This window comes from Mustela nigripes, chromosome 5 (assembly GCF_022355385.1).
Source record: "Mustela nigripes isolate SB6536 chromosome 5, MUSNIG.SB6536, whole genome shotgun sequence".
Taxonomy (NCBI): domain Eukaryota; kingdom Metazoa; phylum Chordata; class Mammalia; order Carnivora; family Mustelidae; genus Mustela; species Mustela nigripes.
This window is the reverse complement of record NC_081561.1, coordinates 129,396,065-129,409,587: the sequence shown is the minus strand read 5'-3', so window position 1 is coordinate 129,409,587 and position 13,523 is coordinate 129,396,065. Positions and strand designations below refer to the sequence as shown.

The 13,523-nt window shown below is 43.1% G+C and overlaps 1 protein-coding gene across 5 annotated transcripts in view; it reads left to right on the top strand.

The window, feature by feature from the left end:
• Positions 1-13,523, top strand: part of FYN (FYN proto-oncogene, Src family tyrosine kinase) — a 210,310-nt gene that overhangs the window by 160,949 nt on the left and 35,838 nt on the right. For 4 of the 5 annotated variants that reach the window (XM_059401223.1, XM_059401221.1, XM_059401222.1 and 1 more), the window contains 4 exons: positions 4,253-4,351; positions 7,041-7,144; positions 8,127-8,276; positions 10,900-11,064. In XM_059401223.1, the coding sequence (XP_059257206.1) occupies positions 4,253-4,351; positions 7,041-7,144; positions 8,127-8,276; positions 10,900-11,064 (518 nt within the window). Of the gene's footprint in view, positions 1-4,252; positions 4,352-7,040; positions 7,145-8,126; positions 8,277-10,899; positions 11,065-11,481; positions 11,638-13,523 lie in introns of all 5 variants that reach the window. The other variant, XM_059401225.1, reaches the window with a different exon arrangement.

Sequence of the window (13,523 nt, the reverse complement as noted above, 5' to 3'; positions counted from 1 at the left end):
GGTCTTTAAATTAGAGGAATAGGGGAAGCTATTATAAAAACTTAAAAGTGATTCTAAATGAGAGCCTTAAATCATATTTTTGAGTCAAAGCTAAATAAAGAAAATCTCACCAATGCTGAATTAATGAAATAACTGTAAGAACAGGTTTTTTTTAAGTGCATTTTTTTTTAAAGATTTTTTATTTATTTATTTGACAGAGAGAAATCACAAGTAGATGGAGAGGCAGGCAGAGAGAGAGAGAGGGAAGCAGGCTCTCCGCTGAGCAGAGAGCCCGATGCGGGACTCGATCCCAGGACTCTGAGATCATGACCTGAGCCGAAGGCAGTGGCTTAACCCACTGAGCCACCCAGGCGCCCCTTTAAGTGCATTTTTAATAATGTTAATTTTCACAATAATTTAAGAAGTAATAAGTCACATAGTAAAGATTCTGTTTTCCTAAATCAAGGTGAATGATTTGTGAAAGAGTATTATTTGTGAGTGAATTGGACTTCCAGTGCATTGAAAAGATGATTTATTCATTTGCTCAAAAGATTTTTTTGATAGATGTTTTGAGTCTGTACCAGCCTTTTTGGGCACAACCTGTGAGGCTTACTACATAATACATTGTTTCCTTGTCACTTCATATTGACTTTGATGGGAAAAATGACCCTAGTTGGCCTCAAAAAAGAAAAGAATTTTCTTTCTCATGAGTAACTCAAAACCTTGTGAGATTAATGGAGTCACTTAAGAAAAAATCATGAATTCCTGATACATGACTTTAGAATGAGCTGATAGTTGGATTCTAATCTGTGCTAAGCCATTTAGGTGCTAATTTCAAAATGAGATGTTAGTACTGGATTTGAAATGGAAATTGTAGTTGACCCTTGAGCAATGGGAAGGTTGAGGCACCAGCTCCCCGCACTGCGTGTGGTCAAAAATCTGCATATAACCTTGACTCCCCAAAAACTTCTAATAGTCTACTGATGACTAGAAGACTTACCGATAGAGTCAATTAACACATATTTCATATATGTATGATATATACTGTGTTCTTAGAATAAAGTGAGCTAGAGGAAAGAAATGTTATTAAGAAAATCATAAGGAAGAGAGTACATTTACTGCACTATTTTTATTGGGAAAGATCTGCATATAAGTGGACCCATGCAGCTCAGACCTGTGCTGTTCAAGGGTTAACGATACTTGATTAATCTCGGATCATCTGATGGGGCGTCTTGGTGGCTAGGCCATTAAGCCTCTGCCTTCGACTCAGGTCATGATCCCAGGGTCCTGGGATCAAGCCCCGCATCTGCCTCTCTGCTCTGCAGGAAGCCAGCTTCTCCCTCTCCCCCTCCCCAGGTTTGTGTTCCCTCTCTGGCGGTCTCTCTCTCTCTGTAAAAAAAAAAAAAAAAAAAAAGAAAGAAAGAAAGAAAGAAAGAAAAGGAAAGGAAAGGAAAAGAAAGAAAGAAAAAAGAAGAGAAATCCCAGATCATCTGAATAAGACTGGGGTTGTCCAGCCCCCAGGCAAAATGTATTGGCTTCCCGCCTCAGGTGACATTTCCACATACCCAACACTGATACCAGATAGTCTTCTTAATTTAAGTCAATTAGAGCTCACTTGATGGAGGTTGCAATTAAAGAGAAGCTGCTGCTGAAAGCTCTTAATTTTTTACTATTTTGGAGCATTTCCTGGGTGTGGGGTTTGGGAGGTGGAGTAAGGGAAAGAGAAAGGAGAGGTGGGGGAGATGGTAGGTATTGTTAATTTTTTATGATGAAATGTCTCCATCTGGTGGAACTTTGGAGTAGTAAACATTGTCACCAGCTTGAAGCCTCCAAAGCCATTTCTTAGCACATGTTCAAAGAAAAAAATTAATTTCCACATGTGTTGCTAGATGGTATACTTAACAATTGCATGTATTTCTTTTAGAGGACACAGAAATGAAACCAATATAAACTGTTCAATGGTTAACAGTTTTACTTTCATGATTTGAGGCCAAAAGCCAGAGGAATCCAATAGGGGAGCAGCACAGTAGACCACACGATCAGTAAAGACCCAGCTCCTAAGTCGAGTTCATATACATGTATGTTCATATACATGTATGTATATACATGTATATACATGGGTTCATATACATGTATGTTCCTCCATGCGTGTCAGTCACTTCCTGAGACAAATCTGGACATAAACTAAAGTTTTCTTAGCAAAGACTTCCCAGGTATGAGAACTTATCTCCTTGTTTTGGTTGATTTGTCCGTTTAAATTTGTCTAACAGGGTGAAAAAAGGAAAGACTGAAAAATGAATTAAAACATAAGTTTTTAGGGTCACCTGGGTGGTGCTGCCGGTTAAGTGCCAAGCTCTTGGTCTCGGCTCAGTCCTGATTCAGGCTCGTGGGATGGAGCCCCACATTGCAGAGCCTGCTTAAGATTCTCTCTCTCCCTCTCCCTCTCCTCCCTCTAAAATAAATAAATAAATATTTAAAAAGGCAAAAGACATAAGTTTTTAAAAGCCTTTGCCAGCACCCTGTTTTCTCATGGGCTGATTTGTGTCACTTGTGCCACCAAGCACTGGCCCACAACCACACCCCGTGCACGTGGGGGCTTGTCGCCGCTTGCCTGTTACTTTATTAAATCCTGTCTGAGTTGTTGCTCATCAGTGTCCTCGCTCAGAGAGTCAATCTTCGGAGAATGGGGCTCTCGAGTAAGGCGCCTGTTAATACAGAGGCTGGTTATTCTCTACCTAATCCCATCAGCCTGAGGAAGATCTTGACCGGGGCTAAAAGCCAACACATTTTCTTCCCTAGCTTTGACACAGAATCTGGCTACAAAATGATGTTAAAGGAAAAAGGGGCGGGGGGGTGGTAGGGTTTTCTCTTGCTGCTTCCAAGGACCAAAAGAGGAAGGAGAACAGGCCCTGAGCCTCTGCCGAAGAGCCACCAGACAGGTCTCGGTATGCCCAAGAGTAGCAGCCTCGCCTCATCCCCTGCCCTCGCACCCCTGGCCGCAGGCTGGTGCCGGGTTCTGTGGACTCCGTGCAAGGCAGGGCTGCGGCCCCACATGTGTGTGTGGGGAGAGTCACACACTCCGCCCCTTCTCTCCGTCACAGGTCCATTGCCGTGAGTCCAACACATCAACTCTAACTGTTGAACTGACCCGTTTGTTGTAAGCTGAGAGTGGTGTTACAAGCCCCCCCTTTCACGTCCTTCTGCCCGCAGACCTGAGAGCCCGCCCTCCCCATCCCGACTGAGACAGGCTGTTGCCTGGAACACTGGGTCTTAAACAGAGTGGGGAGACTCAGAACCTAAAGTGCCTGGCCGGTTTGGGTCTCCCACCCACCCACCCCTGCACACTTGTACACACACAGCTAGACCCTTCCTCTCCCGTGTACCAGACTCAGGTCTGTAGTCAGTGGAATATAACCTCAGGTTGAAGGCTTCTGAACCAGGCCTACCCTGTTGGCCTCATCATTCTACCCATTGTCTTGAAAGCAAGCAAGGCAGGTATGAGGGCTAGGCTTTCATTCCTTCCTGGGCCTCCTAGCAGGCTTCCTGTCTGAGATGATGGGCAGATGAGCTGTTTTCTTTCCTGATCTATCTATTAATGGCTAACAAAATAACACTAGAGCCAGCAAACACTTTGCATCTGTCCAGCAATACCAGAGGATGCTGCTTACCTCAGGATGTGAGTTGAAATAGAGACTTAGCTAAATTAGTAGAGTTAGTGCATGCTTTGTTTTTCCTTCTAGCTTTGCTGAGATATAACTGGCACATAACATTGTATAGGTTGTGATGGGTTGTGTACAACATGACGGGTTGTACGATATGTATGGTGTACCATGTACAGTGTGTTGGGTTGACACATGTATATATTGTGAATATTTACCACAATAACACATCCTTCACCTCACATAACTACCATTCTGCTTTTGTTACAGGATTTTTCTAAAGTAGCCTGAGGTTGGGTTCCCTTCCCCTCTGTCCAAGGTGGGGACACTTACCAAGCAAAATGCCCCTCCACCCCAAGAGAGCTCTCTCATGTCCAGGGTTCGACGTTGTTAATTTGCAAATAAAATAAAAAATGAGAGACAGCACTGGAGTCAAGCGACCGTCAACTCAGACTGTAGCCCTGTGACCCTTACAAAGGCCTATGTTGGCATGTGGAGAAATCAGGCAGTGGAATGACTAGGAGATGCCTTACACGCTTAGGGCGTTGAGTCTGTAACTGTAGGACACTGAAATGGTCAACACACTCACTTCCTTTTCTCTGTGTTCTCTGCAGGGAAGGAGACTGGTGGGAAGCCCGCTCCTTGACGACCGGAGAGACTGGTTACATTCCCAGCAATTACGTGGCTCCCGTTGACTCTATCCAGGCAGAAGAGTATGTTTTGTTTGTTGTTTTCACTCAACGACTTGCTTTTAAAAGTTAGCTGTCACAAAAAAATGCCATTAACTTTGTGCAGGAGGGAGAGGAAATTCACTAGAGTGATTTCAGGGCTGAGAGGATATGCCGTGTTTTCCCAGGCCTTGTGCTGCGGTTTTTGCCATAGCTATGTAACACTCGTACTATTACTAACTTACTATTTTTCCTTACACCTGTTTTTTAAAAACATACTTAATTCGAAAGGGATCATTATCAGAACCCTAATGAAAACCCAATATTATTTGTCATAGAAACTAACCAGGAAAGCGCGATGAAGTTCTGGCCAGAGCATATGTTGTTACTGTGAGTGCAAGGTTCGAAGCCTATAGTCTGCTGAAAAAAAAAATGAGAGCGAGGGTGGGAAAAAGAATGGGAGTGGGCAGAGGAAGAGAAAGGCCAGGAGGGGGTCAAGGGGGCAAGTAATTATTAAAGATCAGCATTCGATTTTCTTTCTGAAGGTACTAGAAGTATCTCACATACTCCCACAGCTCAGGGAAATCCTCTGATGGTACATTTCAGATGCTCCTTTCCTTTGAGTTGGGGTCTTGGTTGGTTTCTTTGATAGTAAGTTGTGACTAGCCGTTAGTTGGGCCAAGAAATTTCACTGGTACCAGTTTGGGGTGATGGTCTGTAGGCTGAGGGGATTCTAGGAGGGACAGCCACTGTTCCTTTTCCTGACCTGTGGAGGACTCCTGGCCACTTCCAAAAGGGAGAACTCTCAGAGTGGCTTGTGTGAGGACCCTCTTTTTTGAACTGAGGGAAAGAAAACTGGCCCAGGACTCCCAAACCCGGGGACCTGTCCTCCTCGATGATGCCCTGGGGACCTGTCTCTCCTGGGAGTCTTGCCTCACCAGTAAGGGAGTCAAGGAAGTCGGACACGAGGCCCAGTCTTTGGCTCTGGTGCTGCACTGTGCACTGCGGATTAGACTGCACACCCCAGCCAAACCCCCAACTGCTTCACCGCCTTGCCTTTAATTCCTTTATGTTCGCTCTAAGACAGTTGCTTTTGTTCCTCACTCCCAAATACTCAGTGCTTCTGCGCTCATTTTTTTTCTCCTCGGGAGTGTGTTTTAGCATCAGAGAATAAAGGAATTTGTATCGAATTTTTATTTTAGGGCACATTGGCAAACATCTTTGTGTTCGTTCAGAATAAAAGGTACCACTAAATGTGGCATTTTTATTTAACTGGGAACCTACCAACTCTATATTTAAGTTATATACGTGTGTAATGTAATATATTTTTAAATACTTTGTTTTTAAAGATAAATTAGCATTTTAAGGAGATAACGCATATGGTTTTCATAGGCAATCAATTACCATTATCTGAAAATGCTCTTGTTTTAGTTCCATCCATTGTTCTAACAGCTCTCTTTTCGGCACTGTTCGCCTTCGTGCTGCGTTTTCATTGGGCAGCTGATGCAAACCCAGAAAGTCATTTTTCATAAATAATTGTGATTCTCTTTCCACCATCTAGTGCTAAGTTAGGATCATTACCCAGTGCGGTGCCTTTAAAAGTCACTGCGGAGCTCGCTTGCAGCGCGTCTTTTCTCATCTCGTGAGGCTCTTTCATTCACAAAAGAAATTTGACAGGGAACACATAATAGCTGTGTTCAAGTATAATGAATTAAAATTTCATTTTAGAAACTGGATCCTTTCGCAGTCGAATATTCTAAAACTGTTTCTAGGCACCGATGCCGGCAGGGCGCTCCGGACTTGCTCCTCGGGTTCCCACAGCACCTGCTGCTGCGGCTGCTTCAGCGCCCCGGGCGCAGACGCTAGCCAAGGGCCGGGCCACGGTTAGGGCTGCGGGGTGGGAGGGAAGAGAAGAGGTCAGCAGCCGCGGTTGGGAGCTGACTGGAGGGGCTGCCTTCTCACATGGCACCAGAGTGTCGTCTCAGGGAGGGTAGGAAGCGTCTGCAAACGCCAGTCATTTGTTAGGGACGCGCTCGTTGACTGTTCACAGGGACCCGTCCCTGCAGCTGTGCCGAGCACGCATGCGCAGACCCCACCCACCTGCGGGCAGAGCCTTTCCTTTACCCAAGTCCTCACACCTGCTGGCCAGGACCAGCATGAAAGCAGGCATCCAAGGGCAGCACTCATCTCAAATTAGGGGTCGTCTTGACAATTTTTTTCAAAGCTGCTATAGGTACAAAGTTACTGAAAATATCGGGTCTTTGTTCTTTATCCGTTCTGACTGACTTTTTTTTAATGCTTGATTAATGATCTTATCTAGACGAAGGCTGCGTTTCATTATTTCCCAGAGGTTGTAATTATGCTCCGAAATCCCAGGGTCTTGGAGGTGTGCGTGGGAAGGGTCTCCTGCAGTTGCTGTTTCAAAACAAGGTCTTAGATTTCTCCTTTTGTGAATGCAGGGGGCAGTGTTAACACAAACCAGTTCTTGTCACTCTGGAAGGGAAGGGAAATCAGCCACAATTCGAAACTGATTTTTTTTTTCTTTAAAAAGTGAAAGAGATGGATTAGGGATGGATGGAATCAGGAGCAGACTGAAAGGGAGCGAGATGAGGCTAGGGAGACATGTAGAGGGAAAGGCTGCGGATGTGATCTTGGTCGGAGGTGAGGAGGAGTGCTATTGCGTTTTTGTAAACGAGCCTTACAAAACGCTTCCTTCCCTTGATCTCATTGAAAGGTGGTACTTTGGAAAACTTGGCCGAAAAGATGCTGAGCGACAGCTTTTGTCCTTTGGAAACCCGAGAGGTACCTTTCTTATCCGTGAAAGTGAAACCACCAAAGGTAAGATAAGGAGTTGAAGAACTTGGTTGTCATTCAAATCTGTGGATTAGTCAGAGGGGATGAAAGGCTTATCTCTAATGTACAAGGGTTTTTAAATGGCACATATATCCTCCCTGCCTTGTGAACAGAGTCCAATTTTCAGTTTTCCCTCCAGGCTCTAGAACTGCAGACAGCTAAAAGGCCTGCAGAGGCTCAGAATCAAGCCCTTCGTCCCGAAACAGAGGCCAGGCAGCTTCACTCCTGCAGGCACACAGGATCATAGAATTTGCAGCAGGTCTTTAGAATTATGATTTTCTACAACTCTTAGTTCCTCAGGCACCAATCCTACAGGTTGTTTTTGCATTCCTTTTGTTTTTTCAAAACTGACTGCTTTCCTCCAGCCACTGGCCTTTATTATTATTTAACCACACATTAGAGCCCAGGAGAAAAGCTGGGCCAAGGGAAAGCAGGAGCAGTGGCCTTCCAGCTCGATCTACCAGGCGTGGGGGTCTGCTCCTGAGACAGGGTTGTGAGAAGGAACCGGAGGCTTCCTTTTAGAGCCACACCTGTTTAACTCACATTGCCTCTGCCTCTGCGACACTCCATGGACAAGGATGATGAGGAGAGCCACCCCGGCCGGCTGGGCTGTGTTTCTCTTCATCTTCCCTCCCGCCCACCCCCCGGGGAGTTGGGGCTGTATCCTATTAGGGTACTAGTACGAGGGTACTAAAGAGAGTGTTGTAGGAAAAGCCCAGGTGGGCTTTCATTCTCGAGGATAAAATCACTGAATTGCTACTATCTCCTGATACTTGCAATAAAGAGGTATTTTCTTCCACTGAGTGGAAGTGTGTGTGTGCACATGCGTGTGCGCATGTACACATGTGTGCACATGTGTGCGTCCTCTTCATAATTGTTGATCAGAGTACTCAAGTAAACGAGACCCAGAAGACAAACGAGCTCGCAGAATGATTGGAGCTGCTGATGCTATGTGCGTTTGTACCAGGTGCCTATTCACTGTCCATCCGAGACTGGGACGACATGAAAGGAGACCACGTCAAACATTATAAAATTCGCAAACTTGACAATGGTGGATACTATATTACCACCCGGGCCCAGTTTGAAACACTTCAGCAGCTTGTTCAACATTACTCAGGTAAACCCGGTTTCTAACTAATGAGTAACCCCTGGTACCTTGGAGGGGATGGGGAGGTGAGGGGAGGGGGTATGTGTTGGGGGGGGTGGGTACAAGCATATACGAAGTCAGCAGTGACAATTCGCCAGCTGCACAAGGTGGGGCACGGCTGAATAGGTTCTACCGGAGTTGTTATTAGTTCCATATGTATACATTTGTCAAAAGACTGTAACTTTCTAGTTTCCCAAGGACAAAGCAGTAAGTTAAATTTTAAAAGCCGTCATCTTTTCCTGTTCCCCTGGAGTCTGGAATTGGAAACTGTGACAGGATAGGGAGCAGTGTCTGGAGGGAATTCACAGGGGGCTCCTGTCGGGGGTCCCCCAGTTCACACTCAGCACTCATACGAGTGGCTGCACATGCTTTTCATTCCCATGACCAGAGGAATTTCGCAATCCACTTATCATGTTCTGTTTCTCCACCAGTGCTGCTGTTTGCTAATGAGATGTAGACTGTGTGACCCACACACGTAGCTCGGTTACAGCTCTTGTATAAAACTTCGGAACAGTCAGTAGAGCAGTCGCTGTCCGGACCCCCCAATGTCACTGCTAGTGTGTTGTTCCTAGAGATGTACACTTACTAGGTGCTTAAGTGTGCAGTCTGTACATCTTAGTAGAGGATGTGGTCTTACGCATAAGTATCAAAATGACCACTTTCGTTCCAAGATTAGCAAAAGCCTCCCACTATGTAACATACACAGGTGGTTTTTTATATAGATACATATGTACAGATATAGAGCTATGTCCCCTTAAACCCAGTAGTATTTTTGTGGTGTATATGTGTGTGTATATATATATATATATATATACACACTCATATATTCATATACACATAGATACATTTTATATTGTTCTTCAAGACAATAACAACACCACAAAATAGTACACGACTTGATCTCAACTATTGCTCTGTGCACATTCATTTTAAAAAATGTGTGTGTCATTTTTTTAGCACCATGAAAAGCAATCTTTTGAAAATGACAATAAGAAACACCTCTCGATTGATCCTGGGCACTAATGAAAAAGTGAAAAAATTAATAACACTTGGAGCTACTCATTGATTAGGATATCGGGTAGCTTTAGTTTATGTGGGTTCTAATGAAACATGTAGTAGAAATGAAGCAGAATATCTCCCCGAGCTTAAACAACATACTCAAAATGCCTGCATGTGTAAGGATTTTTTCAGATGCTGAAATATATTTCATTACAGCCAGACATCAGCAGGATCCCCAGGGTTTGGATCATTTGAAAATATTGTGTTGGAAAGGGCACCTTAATAACATCGTAAAGCTGGAAGGAGAGAAGGGATATGAAGAGCAGTAGACGTTTTTTAATCTCAAAAAAAATCCATCTCAAGTTAGATTTGTTTTTATATTGGCTTTTCCTCTTCCCTCTTTCCCTCTTCCACACAATAAAGTGCCTTTGAAATACTGACACATAAATAATTTCCTGCCTAAACATCTCAGAACCTGATCCTACCACAAAGAAAGGAGTAAAAAGTAACTTAGAGCTGGTTCCCAGAGAAAAGACAACAACCCTACATATAATTTCCCTGGGTCTGAGGGGCCTCCAGGGGGGCGGGGGGCTCTGTCCACCTCACAAGCCAGGCTCTCTACAGCCTTTGTCACTGCTCTGATTCCTCGTGCTTTGTTACCTTCCCTTACCTGACAGATGTTTCACTTGGCATTCAAGCAATTTCTCCCCCTCACCACTGCCAGTTTCTAAAAGGTATATTCTTTAAAAAAAAAAAAAAAAGAAGAAGAAGAAGAAAGAAAGAGAAAGGGAAAGAAAGAAAAAAGAAAATTCCAAATAACCCATAAGTGATCATTGTTTTCCTTTGTCTTTTTCTAGAAAATAGAGTACTTTCACATCCTTGAGTTTCTGCAGATTTCAGTTTCCTTTGTTTCTGTTTGAAACCAGATCCTAAATCATATATTAGAGATTGTTATAAAGATTTGTTTTAATGGGAAATATCAAAGAAGCAAGAGTATCTGATTGGTAGAAAAGAATCAGTTAAAAAAAACAGAGAAACCCTAGAGAAATGTGACCTCTTTCTTCCCCTGCCAGGTATAATCTTTAGTCTTACTAGTTTATAATAGTCTAACATTCTATGGAAAGATCCTGTACCAAAATTACAGTTTTAAGTATATTCATAGAAGGTCCCTAAGCCCTTGACATACAGAGGGAGGGGACAGTTGTGCTGATGTTCTGTAGTCCAGATGTACCCTTTGAAATCAGTGGAAGTATTTTCAGGATTTCAGAGACATGATATTAGCATACTGGGCAGAAAACATTTTTCTTCCTTAGTGAGTACAGAAACCAAAACAGCCGTACCTCTACCTGTATATGTGCATAGCCTATATTCTACCCAGAGGCACAGAGCAGTCCACACCTAAAATGTCCTCTGTCCTACCTCCAGTGAACATGTTTCAATGTCTGGTGTCTAATCTTCCAAGATGTGTGCAGTTCTCTGCTGACGTAGCAGTTTTGAGCAGCGCCGTGCGCTCGCTGGGTTTGTGTGATTCTAAGTGTTGTTTCACGTGTTCTGCTTTTCTCTCCCTCTCCTGCTGCTGTCCCCGCTCCATCAGAGAGAGCCGCAGGTCTCTGCTGCCGCCTAGTAGTTCCCTGTCACAAAGGGATGCCAAGGCTTACCGATCTGTCTGTCAAAACCAAAGATGTCTGGGAAATCCCTCGAGAATCCCTACAGTTGATCAAGAGACTGGGAAATGGGCAGTTTGGGGAAGTATGGATGGGTATGCTGAGACTCAATTATTCTATTACTAGCTCTCTCGTTTGGGAAGTCCCAAACATCCAAGATGGAAGGTGAAAAATGAAGACTTTATGGCCTGGAAGAAGGTTTAAATTACTAATAGTGGGGAATTATGCCTTTGATTTGAATTTCAGAATTCCGGAATTTCCAAAAGAGAGATAGCCGTCAAGATTGGCAGATGGCTCGAATTATGCTATGATATGAGTATTGACTCATAAGCCAGAAAATAGTATAAGGCATGTTCCAGCCTGCACAAATGCTTTGCCGTTCATTTTCAAGTGCAAATGTTTGCCCAGTGCAGTGTCACCCCACAGGGCAAGTCACCTTCCATCTTCTCTAGTGCATGCATAATTATGGATTATAAGGACTGTGTTTTCTTTATTAATTCCCTTTCCTGTAGAGAAAGCTGATGGTTTGTGTTTTAACTTAACTGGGATTGCATCGAGTTGTACCCCACAAACTTCTGGATTGGCTAAAGATGCTTGGGAAGTTGCACGTGATTCATTGTTTCTGGAGAAGAAGCTGGGTCAGGGGTGTTTCGCTGAAGTGTGGCTTGGTAAGGCAGAGGGCACATTTCATTTTGGATGCATCTCAAAGCCAATTTAAAAGACCGTTTGGGGCAAAAACATCCACACAGTCATTGGGACCAAGACATTTAACCTGGCTAGCTAGATAGGCTCAGGACATTTAGATTTTGAGAATGTGGCAAAACTGCTGCACTTTTCTATCCTTCTTCATATAGTTAATGAAGGCAGGCACACACAGAACAAGAAACCAGTACAATAAGAGTCCATTGTTTCCTCTTCCTAAGACCTGGAAAGGTAAGATACTATAGATAGTTACTATAGGAAAGACCATGGGCTTTTTTGCTCAGTAGGCCTGGGTTTGAATCCTTACTAGCTGATTAACCATGAGCAAGGGGCCAATTTAACCTCTTTGTGCCTTTGTTCCCTCATCTGTAAAATTGGAATGATACCTACTTTTTAAGATTGAGGATTACACGGGACAATACACTTAGAGTCCCCATGTATAGGAGATGCTCAGTAGACACTCCTACTTCCCTTAATTTGGTTGTCGTGTCGTTGATCGGGCTGACTGCACAGGGCCCTGTTGCAGCTTTGCTTAGAGAAAATCCATAAATTTGGCCCCACCCAAACACATTTGTCAGTGAGACAGATGTTGGTGTTTATAGAATCCTCCTTCTTTCTTTATTAGATTCAATTAAAAACAATACACGTCGGTACCTGTTGCCACATGTACCTGTCAGTGTTTATGGTGGTCAGTATTAAAAGATTTAACACAGTGAAAGCACTTGGAACAGAGCTTGGCAAGGACCAAGTGTTACACAGATGTAGATGCAGCAATGCGGTTAGAGATGGATGCTCGGACATACACATTGGTGTGTGTACTCTTAAGATACTGTATAATAAGTGTGTATAAATATCTTTTTATGGCCTTCCTCTCCCTCGTCCGCCCAGTTTGTAATTGAAGTTGTGAATGCCAAGGATTTTAATTCAATCAATTACGCAGTCAGGAAGAATCAGACATTACACAAAAAATTTATTATCAAACTTTATAATTATCAACTTTAAATCAGTATGTCATACTATTAAGAATCTGTTTCCCACTGAACATAAAACATCAAGTTATGCTAGTTCAGGATCAGGAAGGAATGCCAGTGAGACTAACTGCGTTGTTATTAGAGAAGAAAATCTCTATTTAAAATTTTGGGATGCTAACAGCACTCAAATAAGAAAGACCACTGACAGATTGTCAGATTTTCCATTTATGGTTAGTGGTCAGATGTTTTATAGGATTAGAATGAACTCTTCTTTAAGCCACTGTTCTTTCATAACTTGGATTTTTGTAGGTTGCATGCTGTAATTATATGAACCATGTCTCGAACAGGGTGACTAAAGTTCACTGAATTTTTTAATTCTAAAACCAATTATATTCAATATAAAAATTTTAATTTAAACCACTTTCCTAAATAGAAAAGGTGTAATCTAACTTCACAGATTTTTCTGTTTCCCTTAGAGATATAAGTCAAAGTCCTAGAGCTAATAGTGGAATACACATTGAACTTACTTTTTTTTTTTCTTACATTTGGGGCTGAAAGAGATTCAAAAGATAATCCAGTTCCATTCCTATATTTTACAGATGAGGCAACCAATGATCATAAACCAGGCCTGTCTCTGTACTACCTGATTTTAACATGTTATACCTAAATATTTCTGTTCCCTCTCAGCTGCTGTTTGATTTTTCCACTCTAAACTGATAGAAGCTATTGTTCTTGTGGCAGACCATCAGTAAACCTGAGGAATTTTCCTTACCTGGTTGAAGTATGGGGCAAGTAGACTGCGAGCTTCTTGCCAGTGCTTATCAGCATACTTGTAATCTTACTTCTGTATCAGCTGTTCAAGGACTCAGTCAAGTAGCCCA